Source organism: Poeciliopsis prolifica, unplaced genomic scaffold, assembly GCF_027474105.1.
Source record: "Poeciliopsis prolifica strain line A6 unplaced genomic scaffold, Auburn_PproV2 SCAFFOLD005, whole genome shotgun sequence".
In the NCBI taxonomy this organism is placed as follows: Eukaryota; Metazoa; Chordata; class Actinopteri; order Cyprinodontiformes; family Poeciliidae; genus Poeciliopsis; species Poeciliopsis prolifica.
This window is the reverse complement of record NW_026562380.1, coordinates 11,911,728-11,925,372: the sequence shown is the minus strand read 5'-3', so window position 1 is coordinate 11,925,372 and position 13,645 is coordinate 11,911,728. Positions and strand designations below refer to the sequence as shown.

The following is a 13,645-nucleotide window of genomic DNA, read 5'->3' as shown; positions in this document are numbered from 1 at the left end:
CTTATATCTGTCAAGGTGGGATCCTGAGTGTACATTAATGAGAACTAACATGGACTTTTTGGATTTGAGCAAATTGCTGCAATGGGACAAAAGTGAAACATTTAAAGGGGTATGAATACCTTCTGTATGTGTTACTTTAGCACATGGTTCATCAGAAATGGATCTTGACAGCAACAATGGATTCAAGGTGTCTTGTCTAAAAGTCTTTTCCCCAATCAACATGCGGAAATAAACTGTCCTCCTTCAAAACAATATTTTTGTGTCCTTAACCTGAATAACTATCTTCCGTTCCAGTATTTTTCTCTGTCTGATTCAATCGAAGGAAAGAGTTTTTCCGCAGCTGCCGTTGCATATTAGTATTTTGACTTTATTACCAACCTACTAGTGTGTAGCATTAGCTCCAAATGACTGGACCAAGCATAGTTTGAAGGAGTTAACTGCAGAAGAGCTTATAGTTGAAGTGAGATAAATGGTTTCTCAGAGGAATGATTTTGCACTATAGTGAAGGTAAACCCTCACCAGTAAAGAAAACTGAGACTAGCATAATCAGTGCATGATTTCCTAATATAAACCAAGCTACTTTGAGGTCAAAATTGTTTGGAGGATTGTGCTGATTCATTTCTGTGCACATTAAAGCAACAGTGTTTGTCTGAATCAAGGCAGAAATTACATCTATAGCTGAATGCTGCCACAAATTGGACATTTAAAATGAAAGATTATATCCCAAATATTTTTTTCCAACTGTTCTAAATTACAGATAGACTGGGCTAACTGCATATGACTTTTAAATCTCTCTATAAGGTGCCAGTTTGCTAGGTGACCCACAAAGGTTTCGCCTTACTCTTTCTTTCTCTCTCTATTCATGATGATGTAAATTTTCATTTTATGGACTCAAACTGGATCTGGGAAGTTTACTTTAGCTGGTTTCATAGCATTATACATTAATGCCCACGTTTGTGCTGCGGACATCCCATTTCATCCCTCTCCACCTCCAGATTTAATATGAGATTAGCTGAATTTATCCCTCAAAATGAAACTCTGCTTAGAGCCCAATATAATCTTTGACCGTCACAGTTACTGAAGCTTAGAGCTTTTTGTGGACAAACTATTCCATAATTTCAGAGACGTTGAAACTTGTAAACCTTTAGCAAAATATTGTTAAATAGACTGATAAAAAACAACAACTGCAAGTACATTTGTCATATACACAGTAAAAACTGCTGGGTTAAAAATAACCCAATACGTAACCCAGCGCTGGGTCATATATGGACCGACCCAACGCTGGGTTGCTTTAACTCAACTGGGTTGGGTTGAGGGTTTGACCCAGCACATTGGGTCATAGCTGCAACCTAAAGCTTGGGTTAAATTGACCACTGCTCAAAGTTAAAATGACTCAATATTGGGTTGAAATTTATTACCCATTAAAAGGGTCATTTTACCACCATATTTTTATTTTAAATTTTTTTTTCCTTTCTATTTTAAAATTCACTATAAAAATTGAACTAAAAACATTCAGATTAGCTCAAAAGAACTTTTATTTGCAAATGTTATACATTCCAACATACATGAAATTTTTTAACTTTATTGGTGTACACAAAGAAATATTTTCATCAAAAGAGTTTGAAGGAAATGTGAAAAAAAATAGCAACATAGTAACAAAACATCCAGCAGGTTTTCAATCAGAACATTTAAAACTTATTTAAGGGTTATTGAAGAATTGCTTTTATTCTTCCATGGCCTCCAACTGGGCCCTCATTAATTTTATCGGGGTGACTCGTTTCCTGGGATTTCATATATCACAGTTTGGAGAAAATCCCAAATCTGGACACACGACTTCGGATAACTCATATCAAAAACGAAGAACGATTTGAAACAGCCGTCAACAGCCCCCAAAAGAGATGGATATTCCAAAGCAGTTCCATTTATGACGACAAATGCTTGGGAACAACAATACCTGTCCCCAAGCATGAGAACACGTGGATGCTCTGTTGCCGTACTTCCAAGATATTCCACCATATTTGTCCCAATCTGGTGTGTGGAAAAAGCAGAAAGGAAGCCATTAGTCATTTAAAAGGTAAGGAGGAACTAATCATTTTTGACTAATTCTTATATGATTTTTGTTTGATACATTATCAAAAGACCCTTGCGTTTGAAGTTTATATATACTATATAAAAAGACATATTTTTGGTCAACGCTGTCTTGTGTTATATGACATTAAAATTCTCATTTCACGTCAATTAGGACATGGTAAATTCAAGATTAATGACAGGGAGAACAGTGAGGGAAAAAAAAGCATATTTGTTTTAAACTTCTGGTTTCAACTACATTTAAACAGCAAAGAATTCGTTCTGACATGAAGATAGACTTACTGGCTGGACATCAATGAAGGCTTGCTGGACTTCAAGGTTGCTGGGTCTGACCACCTTTCGCCCAACTCTGTAGGGAACAGCAGGGAGGAGTTTTGGCAGCAGCTGGAGTGCCACGTCACCTTGTTTGTCTGTCAACGAAAAACTCAGATTAAAATGCTACACAATCAAAAAAGAGCCACAGGAGAAAAAATTAGTTCAGAAAATGTTCCTTTGAGCTTCAATACCTTGTGGAAGCAACTCAATCTCAGGCAGAAGACCGCTCTCCTCCTTCTTCCCCATGCGAATGACCTTTGATGAGAACAAGGTGTTCCAGTTCTCTGTCAGTTTTCCACAAGACTGTGGATATAAAACGGCAAAGTCCTGCAAAATCTAACAATCAGAAAAGACAAAAATACAAATCAAATGTAAAAGTGAAATGAACTATTACATTCAACCTTTCATGGGTGCTACAAATTTATGTTCTGGGTAGTTTGACATTTTGAGTTTGATTGTAATTGTACATTTACACATGATATTGCAGTTTATTGTTTAACATTTAACTGATCTCAATATGAGGTATAACCTCACCATTCCTGGTGTGTCCAACATACGTGGGAACTCTGCAAAAATCTGCTGCATTGGGATTGTCCCACTTGAGCGGATCCATCCTGCGCGATATACTGCAGTTTCCCGCATGTATTGGACAACCTGGTCTGTGGGCCAAAAGTTATTTTTCAGCCATTCTGTCATCTGGATGGCACACTCAGCACTGATGGTTGGTTCTGTGGGGAAAAAAGTATTACAGAAATTAAAAGAAAAAAAATGTGAGGTAATTCACAGCAATGATAAGAGCTTAGATTGCTGCTCAAAACAATAGGGGCTTGGAAAAAGTCCATGTGCTAGTACCAGGCAAACTTAATCTTTTTGGTGGAGCTTCTGGGGCTGAAAGCATCTTCTTCCTTGGTTGATGCCTTTTCCTTACATTACGGAGACGCTCCTCCAGAAAGCCAGTTGCTGGCCTGTGTTGTCTTCCGGGGGTAAACCAGGCGTCCTGAACATTTTTAACAAAAGAAATATAAAAGTTAAATGTTAGCCTTTCTGTTTTAATGTCCAAATTTTTATTAAACCTACAACTCAAAGATCAAACACCATAGTTACAATGATATTTAATGCTAACCATTGTGCAAGTTGTTGAAGTACTTGTGTGCTAGTTCTCTGAAGTGTGAAAACTTACATATCCTGTGCCATGGCTGTCTCTTAAACATGGAAACTGGTCCACAATCGAAGATGCCAGAATTGCTTTAGTGTCTGAAGATGGGCTGGAAACAAAAAAAATTACATTCAGTAAGACAGGCAAGTAAAATATTTTATTTTAATTAGTTATTGTAAGATGAAAACATAGAGCAGAAACCTTAAAACACAAACAATTTCCAAAAAATCCAGTTTTTATTAGCCCAACACATACTTTAAGACTTCTTACTGGAGAAATTTTACTTAGGTGAGCACTGCACAATGCCGTTAATGTTCTCACCAAGAGCAAAATGTCACAAAAACAACCTAATTGATCTAGTTTTAGAAGAAATACTCACTTTTCTCCATATTGATCCATCAGGTGTGACACAAGTGTTCTGACCACTTGTGTGGTCAGAACACTTCGTCTTTCACGAATGGACATATGCTGATTTCCATCTAGACTGATAACCACAGGTCTACCTTCAGAGGAGGCACTGAGGATCTAACGGATGTTCTACAGATAAATAGTTTGTGTTAAGCATATGCCATCGCAGAGTGTGCTGATCTGACAGAACACCGGTGGGGACGACTCCAAACATGTTGGAGCACTTTTAAATTAAGAGATATTTCAATAAATCGAGCAGATATTTTATTGTTACATAGTTAAATCTTCACTAGAAATCTGTAAAAGTTACTTTAGTTGACAGAAAGCATAATATCCAACTTTAGCTTCCCCTCCTCTGCCATTGCTGGTGCATACTGTTTTTTTCTTCTCCACTGCCTCAATCGGTTTCACCCAGGTTAACCGTATAATAGCATAGCATAGCATAGTGTGTTCAGTAAGAAATAAAAGGCTTAATGAAAATGGCATTTAACAGTTATATTACTGATATATTACTATGAATACCTGTACTCTGTACTGATCGCTTCGGACACCGCTACTGCAAGCCTCCAGTCCCTCCTTGTCGCTATAGATCCGTTATTAGCATTCTAGCTGCTACCACCTTTTGCGCGCGCTAGTGAACGAGGCCAGCGAAAACCAGGGGGCAAAGCGCCATCTCTCCCTCCCACACCCTCACCCTGTTTTTTAAAACAAATTGGATAAATTATCTTTGAATTAAATTAATTATTTCAAAAACATTACCCTATCAACGAAGATGATAGGTTAAATCAAATAATTCAATTAAAGTTACATAAATTTAATTTAAAAGATCTGTAGTATATAAAGAATACAATAACCCTATTAACTTTAAAAATATTATACCATGATATTGTAACTTACCATGTTTTATTTGAATTGAGAAGTCCAGTGTTGTCTGATCAGGTCACAGTCCAGTTGAAAATGGAGGTTTGTGAAGAGGGCAATGGATTTTTATATGAACTGTATTTGACCCAACCAATTGGGTAAAGTGTTGAGTCAACCGAACCTGAAACCTAACAGAATCAGTTAAGTGGAGTTCATTAAAACAAAAAAAAAAGTCAACCCAACCGCTGGGTCACTACTTTTGAACCAATATTGGGTCAAAGTAACCCAACATATGACCCAGCATCTCTTACCCAGAAGTTGGGTTATGAAAATAACCCAGCATTTTTTACTGTGTAGAGAAATGAGTGTTTTCGCTTCACTGATTTCTGTTTACAAATTGGCTTAAACACAGTTTTATGTTTGGTGATTGATCTTAGTTGGGGTTTTTTTTTTTCAATCGGGAGGGTCAGGGAGGTGATGTGGGCGCCACTGTAGCCCAAAAGGTATGCGCACATACATGGTAAACGAACACTGCACGGTTCGGCGGCAGCAGCAGGAGTAGAGACGGCGGATGCGTCTGTGGTTCGGGCTGCTTCCTGCGTGGTGTGTTGGTGAACTACAGGAGTTGTCTCGGCTCTTCAGTACCAAGTTCGACGACCTGCTGAAGGAGATCTGCTGTAATTGCTTTCTCAATGAAGGCTCACCAGCATCTGCAGCAGCACCAGCTCCCTGGAGACTTGGCGGACAGTCTCCATGAATCGGCCGCTCCTCGGCTTTAAACGCCCGCTTTGCTCTTCTCCTGTGTTACAAACAAGCTGCCAGTAGAAGGGGACTGTCGGAGCATCCTATCACCGGATCGGAGATCAGAGAGCGGCTGCGGAGGATTGGTGCCGATCTGTCCGAGTTCCCTGGGAGTTTCGCTGTCTTGGAGAAGTTCAACGCGGATTTCAGCATGAGCGAGCTGGAGGACGACTTTGCCAAGATCCTGCTGCTGAAGGAGGAGAGGATACGGGACCTGGAGCGGCGGCTGGCGGACCGAGAGGACGAGATCCATGAGCTGAAGAGGAAACTGCACAAATGCCAGTCCGTCCTGCCGAGCGCGCAACTTATCGGTCCCCGGACCCGCAGGGCGCAGGGCATCTCCGCGGAGCCCCAGACGCACCAGGACCTGTCCAGGCAGACGTTTCGGAAATATCCAAAAACTGACTGGTAAGAGACACTACCCTGCGTCACATGTGCTTCATGCGTGCTACATCTTTTATATTTGAGTTTTTTTTTTCCATCCCCACTCATTGGCAAAATCTGATATTTTCCATTAAAGGTTTAAATCAATATAAAAGCTTTTAACAGTGGTTCAGTGTGAAAATCGATCAAACATGTTTACACACAAGTCAGTTTGGAGTTCAGATCCCACCTAAAATCATAACAATAAAACTTTTCTAAGCCTTATTTATGAAAAATTAGAGCTTTGGAGCTTTGTCATGAATGGAGGAGCACTTTCATTCTTAGGGTGAATGACGCAGCTTCTGAAAGAGCTTCCTAATTGATCAGACCCATCACTCAGGTCCCAAAGGACACAGACTGGAGGAAGTGCTGTGCATTATTGGCTTTTAGTAGCTGAACGCTGAGGACCCAAAGTGCATGTCTGAGGATATTTAATACTCCATTAGAAAGCGCTTTGTTTGACCATATGCTTACTTCATCACCTTCAGGCGCTCGTTTTAGGTTCACATGGTCTTATTTTGAGGGGTATCGTGAGCCTGAGGTCATCGCCGTTTTTGCGGCTTACATCACCTTCATTCACCCTGTCTCTCAGCTGTGATCACAGGAAGAAAAGTTCTGCAGACTTTGTCTTATAAATCAATGAACATCACAACTGACTTGTCGTTTTGAGGTCTGTCTCACACGTACTGCACACTCAGAAGAAGCATGGCTTTCTTGACACCGTGCCACAGACATTGAGGCTAATTTGATTGAAGCGGCTAGACAATTTCCAAACTTGATTTGCATCAATAAAGAGGATGCAGGGAAAGTCCATACTGTGCTCATTAGGAGATAGGAAGCTCATTAAAATCTATCTATCTATCTATCTATCTATCTATTATCTATCTATCTATCTATCTATCTATCTATATATCTGTCTATCTATCTATCTATCTATCTATCTATCTATCTATCTATCTATCTATCTATCTATCTATCTATCTATCTATCTATCTATCTATCTATCTATCTATCTATCTATCTATCTATCTATCTATCTATCTATCTATCTATCTATCTATCTATCTATCTATCTATCTATCTATCTATCTATCTATCTATCTATCTATCTATCTATCTATCTATCTATCTATCTATCTATCTATCTATCTAACTGTCTGTCTGTCTGTCTGTCTGTCTGTCTGTCTGTCTGTCTGTCTGTCTGTCTGTCTGTCTGTCTGTCTGTCTGTCTGTCTGTCTGTCAGATCTGTTGGGACTCTTTCTTTAGCCTGAACTGATGAGTCACAGGCAATGCTCTGATGGCTTTCCAGTGAACAAACAGGTTAATTGTGTGTAATGAACATCCTGCATGTATGCAAAGACAATCACTCCTGCTGCGTCTGTAAGGGGTCAGAGACGGTGTGTGACCTCCTCCCTCATTCTCCCCCATTAGGAGTCAGGACGTGGCACCGTGGAGCCGACGGACCGCCCCTGCACGCTTTCTCGGGTTTCAGCAGCATGGAGATACAGATCCTATTTCTATTGATCTGTATAGGAAAAGGGCTGAGCTGGGTGGCTGGAGAGGTGAAATTTAAAGCGCAGAGGAGCTTTGAAGGACAGTAGGAGGGCCTTCTGATGTAGGATTGGATGCAGGGGATGCTAAATGGTGCTTAGAGGGCTTGAATGCAGCTGCACACTTCCTGACATATGAAGTCAACTTTGCTGCTTCTGAAGCTTTGTGCCTACTTCAACTGGCTGGGATGTAAATGGATTTGAAGTAACATAAAGTCAAGGGACTGTTGGATTAATTAAAACACTGACCTGTTCTATTTGTGGACACGTACAAAGAAGCAAAGCTTTGGGAGAACACGTCCAGACTAACGATTTAACAACACAGGCTGGTGCGCAGCGAGTTGAACAGATGTTCCTCACAGATGCTCCTACAAAAGGCTTTCAATTAAACTGATGTCTTGCAACAGCTTTGGAACACTTTTTAGTTTGATATCGACATCCTTTTCTCAAGAATTACGCATTTCTTTTAAGGAATTCCCTTCTTTTGAACAATGTCTCCTTATTAGGCTGACATGTTTAAGTGCAACTGCTAGATGTCCTGAGTCAACACTTCACAAGCAGCATATGCTATCATCTGGCTTAGTCATATTCTTAATATTTTTTAAATTGTTTTGTAGTTAGTACAATCTTACTTTAAATTATTTATATGAACGTGTCCTACCACCAGGATACAGATACAACATTTTTCTTGCTTTCTCTCATTCATACAGTTTCCCCATTAATACCAGAGGAAGTCAATATTTTTGAAGCCTATTCTAAAATCCCAAGTTATGCTGTGATTGAATGAGGCTGGAATTGTGTCCATAGTTCTTTTACACTGTAATATCAAATTAGAGATATATCTTGTTTTCATGTTTCCCCTGATTATAACAAGATGGCATCTTTATTCTACAAATACTAAATGAAGTCCACATTCAGAGTGATTGTGGCATTCATAATAATTTTTTTTTTTACATTTCAAAATCAGTTTTCAATTTATTTTTTGTTATTTAATTTCATCTAAAGTTTGCATTATTTCATTTAATTTTCCGCCAATGAGACTGAAATGGTTTTTCTTTGTCACTTCTTTAAACCACCACAAGAGGGCACCGGCGACCTTTTATTATTATTTTTTCTGCTTTTTGTCTCCGCTCTGAATTGTTTACATGCAACATGTCAGGAAAAATATGCCTTACTCACACAGGCGGCTCCCACTCAGGCAGGGAAATCTCCTTTCCCCTCAGCCTGTTTCCTCAGCTCCATACCTGTCAGCTCTCACCTCCCAGCAGTAATTGCTGTTTTTACCCCGAGTAAATCCTCCACCCCCAATTCAGTCAGATTGTCTTTGGCAGTTTATTCTCTCTCCGAATTTGTCCAGCTCACGCGGGGCCGGAATCCTTTCGCAGAGCTCCAGATGACTCATTGGGAACATGTGGACAGAGACACCAGCAGCGTTCGCAGTGCGTGCGCCACATTAGATTGGATGAGGTGTGCGGAGGATGCGCCTTTCCTCTTGCTCCCAGCACCTTCTACTTGCTCCAGTTGTCACAACATAATATTTGCAGGGTGGCTACCTGAAGCACCTGTTAACAAAAAACAAAAACAAAAACAAAACAAAACAACAACTTCAAAAAAGAACATTATTTGCATGCTTTATTATTCGTCACTTGTATTGTGGACCAGTTGGATGTTTAGACATATTCAAGCAAACAAACACAACAGGCAGAAGCAGCCGCTCATTTCTGCACAGTGGCTCATTAAGTTTTCCATCACCTCCAGCTTCCATTAAGACTCGTCTATTTGTAACTCGGCGGCCTCGGGGCGAGTTGCCGAGGTATGATGACCGAATTGTGGCTTTTTCCCGCTGACTTCATTATTCATGTGAGACAAAGCGCCGCTCGCTCTCTCTGGTGTATCAAACTGCACCGTGCCACAGATTCCTGTAGGCGCCCTTCTCGCCATGCGCTCTCTCCGGGTCGCAGCTTGACGCACTCTGGGAGGACGGTCCTCAAATGTCACATCGCCGAGGGAGGGAGAAGGAGAGAGAGAACGAGAGAGAGAGAGAGAGAGAGAGAGACAGAGGAGGAAACTTATTTGCGCAATTGCGATTTATAAATTTTATGGCAGAAGAGGGAAAGCCCCAACTACGCCGGTAACCTTTACATGCCTGGGACCGAGGAATCCTCCCCCCTCTCAGTGGAGACTGGAGCCGCATCCTCCCAGTCCGTTCATGCCGGATAAAGTTTGCGCGCCGCTTGGCAGAGGAGAGAGGACGAAGACTCGGCTGAACACCGTTTGTACAAACTTGTAGGAAAGTCGCAACGAAATGGGCACACTGCGCGACCTCCAGTACGCGCTCCAGGAGAAGATCGAGGAGCTGCGTCAGAGGGACGCGCTCATCGACGAGCTGGAGCTGGAGCTCGACCAGAAGGACGAGCTCATACAGAAATTGCAGAACGAATTGGACAAATACCGCTCCATCATCAAGCCGGCGACGCAGCAGGTCCACAAGCAGACCGACCTGCAGGAGCAGCAGCGGACCAAGAGGCAGGCGATCTCGGCCGAACCCACCGCCTTCGACATCCAGGATCTCAGCCATGTCACCCTACCTTTCTACGCCAAAAGCCCACAGTAGGTGTCCAGAATCGACTCATACTCATGATGATAATCATGCTATAATTTCGCGCTCTGTTTGTGTGCTTTACCATTTTATTTCGCCCCCCCCCCACCTGTGGGATTCTTGTGCGTAATGTTGCGTGAGGCGCAGCAGGTACTTCACCTGTAGCTCACACAAGAACGAGCATGCTTTAGAGCGGGATGTAAACTCATCGTACTCATGCACAAATACATTATATTTGCAACTCCTTTACCCAGAAATAGGAAAGTTGAAAGAAAAACGAGACTTCTTTCTCTCTTTCTTCCTTTTTGCAGCAAAACGACCAATTTTCCATATTAAAACCATACGCAGGAAAATGAATTGCCCACGCTGGATAATGGCTGCAGCTCTGCTTAATGTACCGCCGTCTGTTTTATACAAATTCTGACTGCGTGACAGGCAGTTTAATAGCATCCCAGTTCGTGTTTACTCTAGAGGTCTCATTCTTCTCAAACTCTCAAGCAAACAGTGTCCCCTGTTCTGCTCCAAGAAGAGGTCTGAATATTCCAGCTGTGTGTGTGTGTGTGTGTGTGTGTGTGTGTGTGTGGGGGGGGGGGGGGGTGTTTGTGTGTGTGTGTGTGGTTTCAGTCAATGTTGAGTTCTGCACTTTCTGGTGGAAGGTGGACAGGAAGAGTCCTCTTCACTCTTCAAGTACAAGGCATGTAAATAACTTTTTTTTTTTTTCTCGCTTTCAATGTGTAGCTGCAGGAAAATGAGTCACATTTTGGAATGAGACCATGTGTCAGATTCCGATTTGCCTGGAAAGAAACCTGTAAGGATATAATCAAAGCAGATTCAAAACTGAAAGGTGTTATTTGTTTGAACACCAAAAATGCTATTAGTCTTTGTCACGCCTGTCAGTTCTGTGCTGGAAGCCAGACTTTTGGATTTCTATTTTTATATCCGTATGATTCTGGTTCAGAAGCAGAAAACACATAAGTGACCACTTCATTAGGGTGATAATTATTCATCACCCTGAGCCTTTCAATGTATGAGTGCACATGTGAATCCATCTGTAAAAATTTACTGAGACGTTTCGTGAGGCAATGACTTTGATTTCGGCTAACTGACCAAAACTTGGAGGATTGTGCTGCATGTTGATGGTTTTCTGACTCCTGCACTCAACTCTTCACTGTAATGCCAATTCATCATCTGAGCAATGTGCCTCAATGCCCTGGGTGCCACGTTACTTGGGGTGAGCAGCACAAAAACAAGGACAAAAACAAAGAAAATTATATCTGTTGAGCATTAAACAACTTTTATTTTATTTTATTTTTATTTCTTGTTGAAACATTTATTCAGTATTTTATACAGTGTATTCAAAGGAAGAAAAAAATGACAGTATGGCATAGCTAATGAAAAATGTGACTAGTCAGAAAATTCTGATTCCTAGCAAAATTAATAACTTTATTAATCTAAATTCAAAATATAAAATACATGCTTGTTTAATCTGATGTCTGTATACAGAGTGAGAAAAAAAATAGTGTAAAACAAAAAATGTATTAAAATGTGCAGTACTTGTTTCTTATAATAATGTGCTGAAGAAAAACAAACCTTTAAGAACTGGTTATTTTTAGGAATTTCAAGTTTATTTAGAGACATACTGCTAAGCTTTACCTGGCTAATTATGTGGGTTTCTTCAGTGTGACTCCAGTTTTGACTGGTTTGGATTTTTTATTCACATAAAAAATACTGCAGGTCCATTGATCAAGACGTTACTTTGAATCTGACAGAAAATGAAGGGATTACAAAACTTCCCTCCTCCGAGCATCAAAGCATACATTCCTCAACTTTAAGAGATTTTTGTGAAATTTAGAACAGACTGTTTATCCAAGCATTTGTTGTTTTTGATTGATTTGTTTGTAGATTTAAAACGGTGTGAGTTCTTGGTTTGGACACATTTGATGTGTAGTTAAAATAATTTATTTATTTTTTCGTCTTTGTCCTGCCACTCACCTGTCAGAATGGTTCACGGGAAAACAGGGCGACTGCGATCTTGGTCAGTTTACACGAAGCTTCTCTTATTTTAATAAAATGAAGATAAGTGTTCAGTCAGTCAAAGTGACTGTTTTTGACATTCATGCTGCTGTTGTTTTGCATACGGATTGGCTGTTCTCTTGCTTATGCTTAAAGATTGCTCTTTTACATAGTTTTTTTAAAGTGCAGTTGTCATTTCTTTTTGCACAGTTTCCTGTCTTTGTGATCATGTCTCTCTTTAAAAAGACAGTGTAATCTCCTCAGCTAAGAATCAACAATACATTTGAATTTTCTAAGGACTGTTTGTTTGAGAAACTCACCACAGGATCACATTGTCCCAGATTCTACTTTAAATAATTTAGTTTCATTCTTCTCTGTAAGTGACTTTTCTGCCCTTGATTTTAAAAGTTCCAAGCTGACAAAAAGATAAGCAATTCAAGTGCACCTCTCAAGCAAAAGCAACGTTTTCATCATGCCTTTGCTGTTTTAGTAGTCCAGTGATAATGCCTGTTGCATTTGGCTAAATGTTTGTGTTTTCCTTCCACTTTTTACCCACTTCATCTTCTTTATGAGGCCCATGGAGCATTCTTTACACATACGTTATCCATATATCGCTTTTTGCCTGTCTCATTTCTGTCAGCCTCTCCCTCGTTTTCCTTTCTTTTTTTTCTTTTAAAAGAGCATATTTTCTCCTTTTAAGGAAGACTGAACTTGCTCAGCCTAAACTTTACTGGTAGATGAAAGCAAATATGTCATTCTCACAAAGACGAGGGAGGCAGATGTTTTTATAGGGTCTGGTTGGAAGAGGCTTGCTTAACAATGGCTGCAATCAGGGCCGCCAGGCTGGAGGTCTCACGGGTGGAAGTATAAGAGAAACAGGGTCAACAAAACTTGTCTCCAGACCACTGGAGGTCAATTTAGAAAAAAACAAAAAATAAACAAAGGGCTTACAGCTGGATCAGGGTAATTCAGTTCACTTTATCATGAGTCTACAACAGCATGAAATTAAAACTATTTTAAGCATCACCATCTTGGCTTGTGTTGTCAGAGCCAAAAAAGCAGTTTTTTTTATTAAATTTTACTCCCGAAAAAATTTAATAGGAAGTTTCAAAATTAATTCCAAGCAATCTTCCATGTCTGCCAAGAAAGACAAAGGTTTTAACAAAGATTGAAGAGTGGGAATATGAAACAGCTGCAACACACCAGTCCTTTCTTATTAAATTTCCTGCAGCTGCATGATCAGACTTTCAAGGGCAGACTTAATGAGTCTTTTGGGGTCATCCAGGTACAATATTGGTAGTAGTTGCAGTCCTCCACTGTGCTGTGAAAAAGTATTTGCCCCCTTTCAGATTTCTTCTTTTTTTTGCTTTTTGACATGCTTTAAAGTTTCAGCTCATAATACAAATCTAATACTTTCAAATACATTAAAG

At 40.2% G+C, this 13,645-nt stretch overlaps 2 protein-coding genes across 3 annotated transcripts in view; one reads left to right on the top strand and one right to left on the bottom strand.

The window, feature by feature from the left end:
- Positions 1 to 1,761: 1,761 nt before the first annotated feature.
- LOC129359656 (uncharacterized) lies at positions 1,762 to 5,583 on the bottom strand. Its single transcript, XM_055029435.1, has 9 exons — positions 5,533 to 5,583; positions 5,346 to 5,444; positions 3,939 to 4,084; positions 3,584 to 3,668; positions 3,256 to 3,400; positions 2,938 to 3,131; positions 2,595 to 2,739; positions 2,371 to 2,498; positions 1,762 to 2,028 (listed from the first exon to the last, which is right to left on the bottom strand). Exons 1-9 carry the CDS (start codon positions 5,581 to 5,583, stop codon positions 1,762 to 1,764), a joined length of 1,260 nt encoding a protein of 419 aa, XP_054885410.1.
- Positions 5,287 to 13,645, top strand: part of LOC129359859 (cGMP-dependent protein kinase 1) — a 90,644-nt gene continuing 82,285 nt past the window's right edge. The window contains exon 1 of one of the 2 annotated variants that reach the window (XM_055029788.1): positions 5,287 to 6,037. In XM_055029788.1, the coding sequence (XP_054885763.1) occupies positions 5,781 to 6,037 (257 nt within the window). In that variant the 5' untranslated portion in view covers positions 5,287 to 5,780. Of the gene's footprint in view, positions 6,038 to 9,672; positions 10,214 to 13,645 lie in introns of those variants that run through there. The other variant, XM_055029787.1, reaches the window with a different exon arrangement.

What these genes read in the sequence shown, in the direction of transcription:
- LOC129359656 (XM_055029435.1), bottom strand. Translation starts at nt 5,583, where the DNA reads ATGGAGACTGTCCGCCAAGTCTCCAGGGAGCTGGTGCTGCTGCAGATG. An exon ending in TGGTGCTGCTGCAGATGCTG is followed by an intron (nt 5,445 to 5,532) that starts GTGAGCCTTCAT and finishes CAACTCCTGTAG; the next exon opens with TTCACCAACACACCACGCAG. An exon ending in ACAGCCATGGCACAGGATAT is followed by an intron (nt 3,401 to 3,583) that starts GTAAGTTTTCAC and finishes AAAAATGTTCAG; the next exon opens with GACGCCTGGTTTACCCCCGG.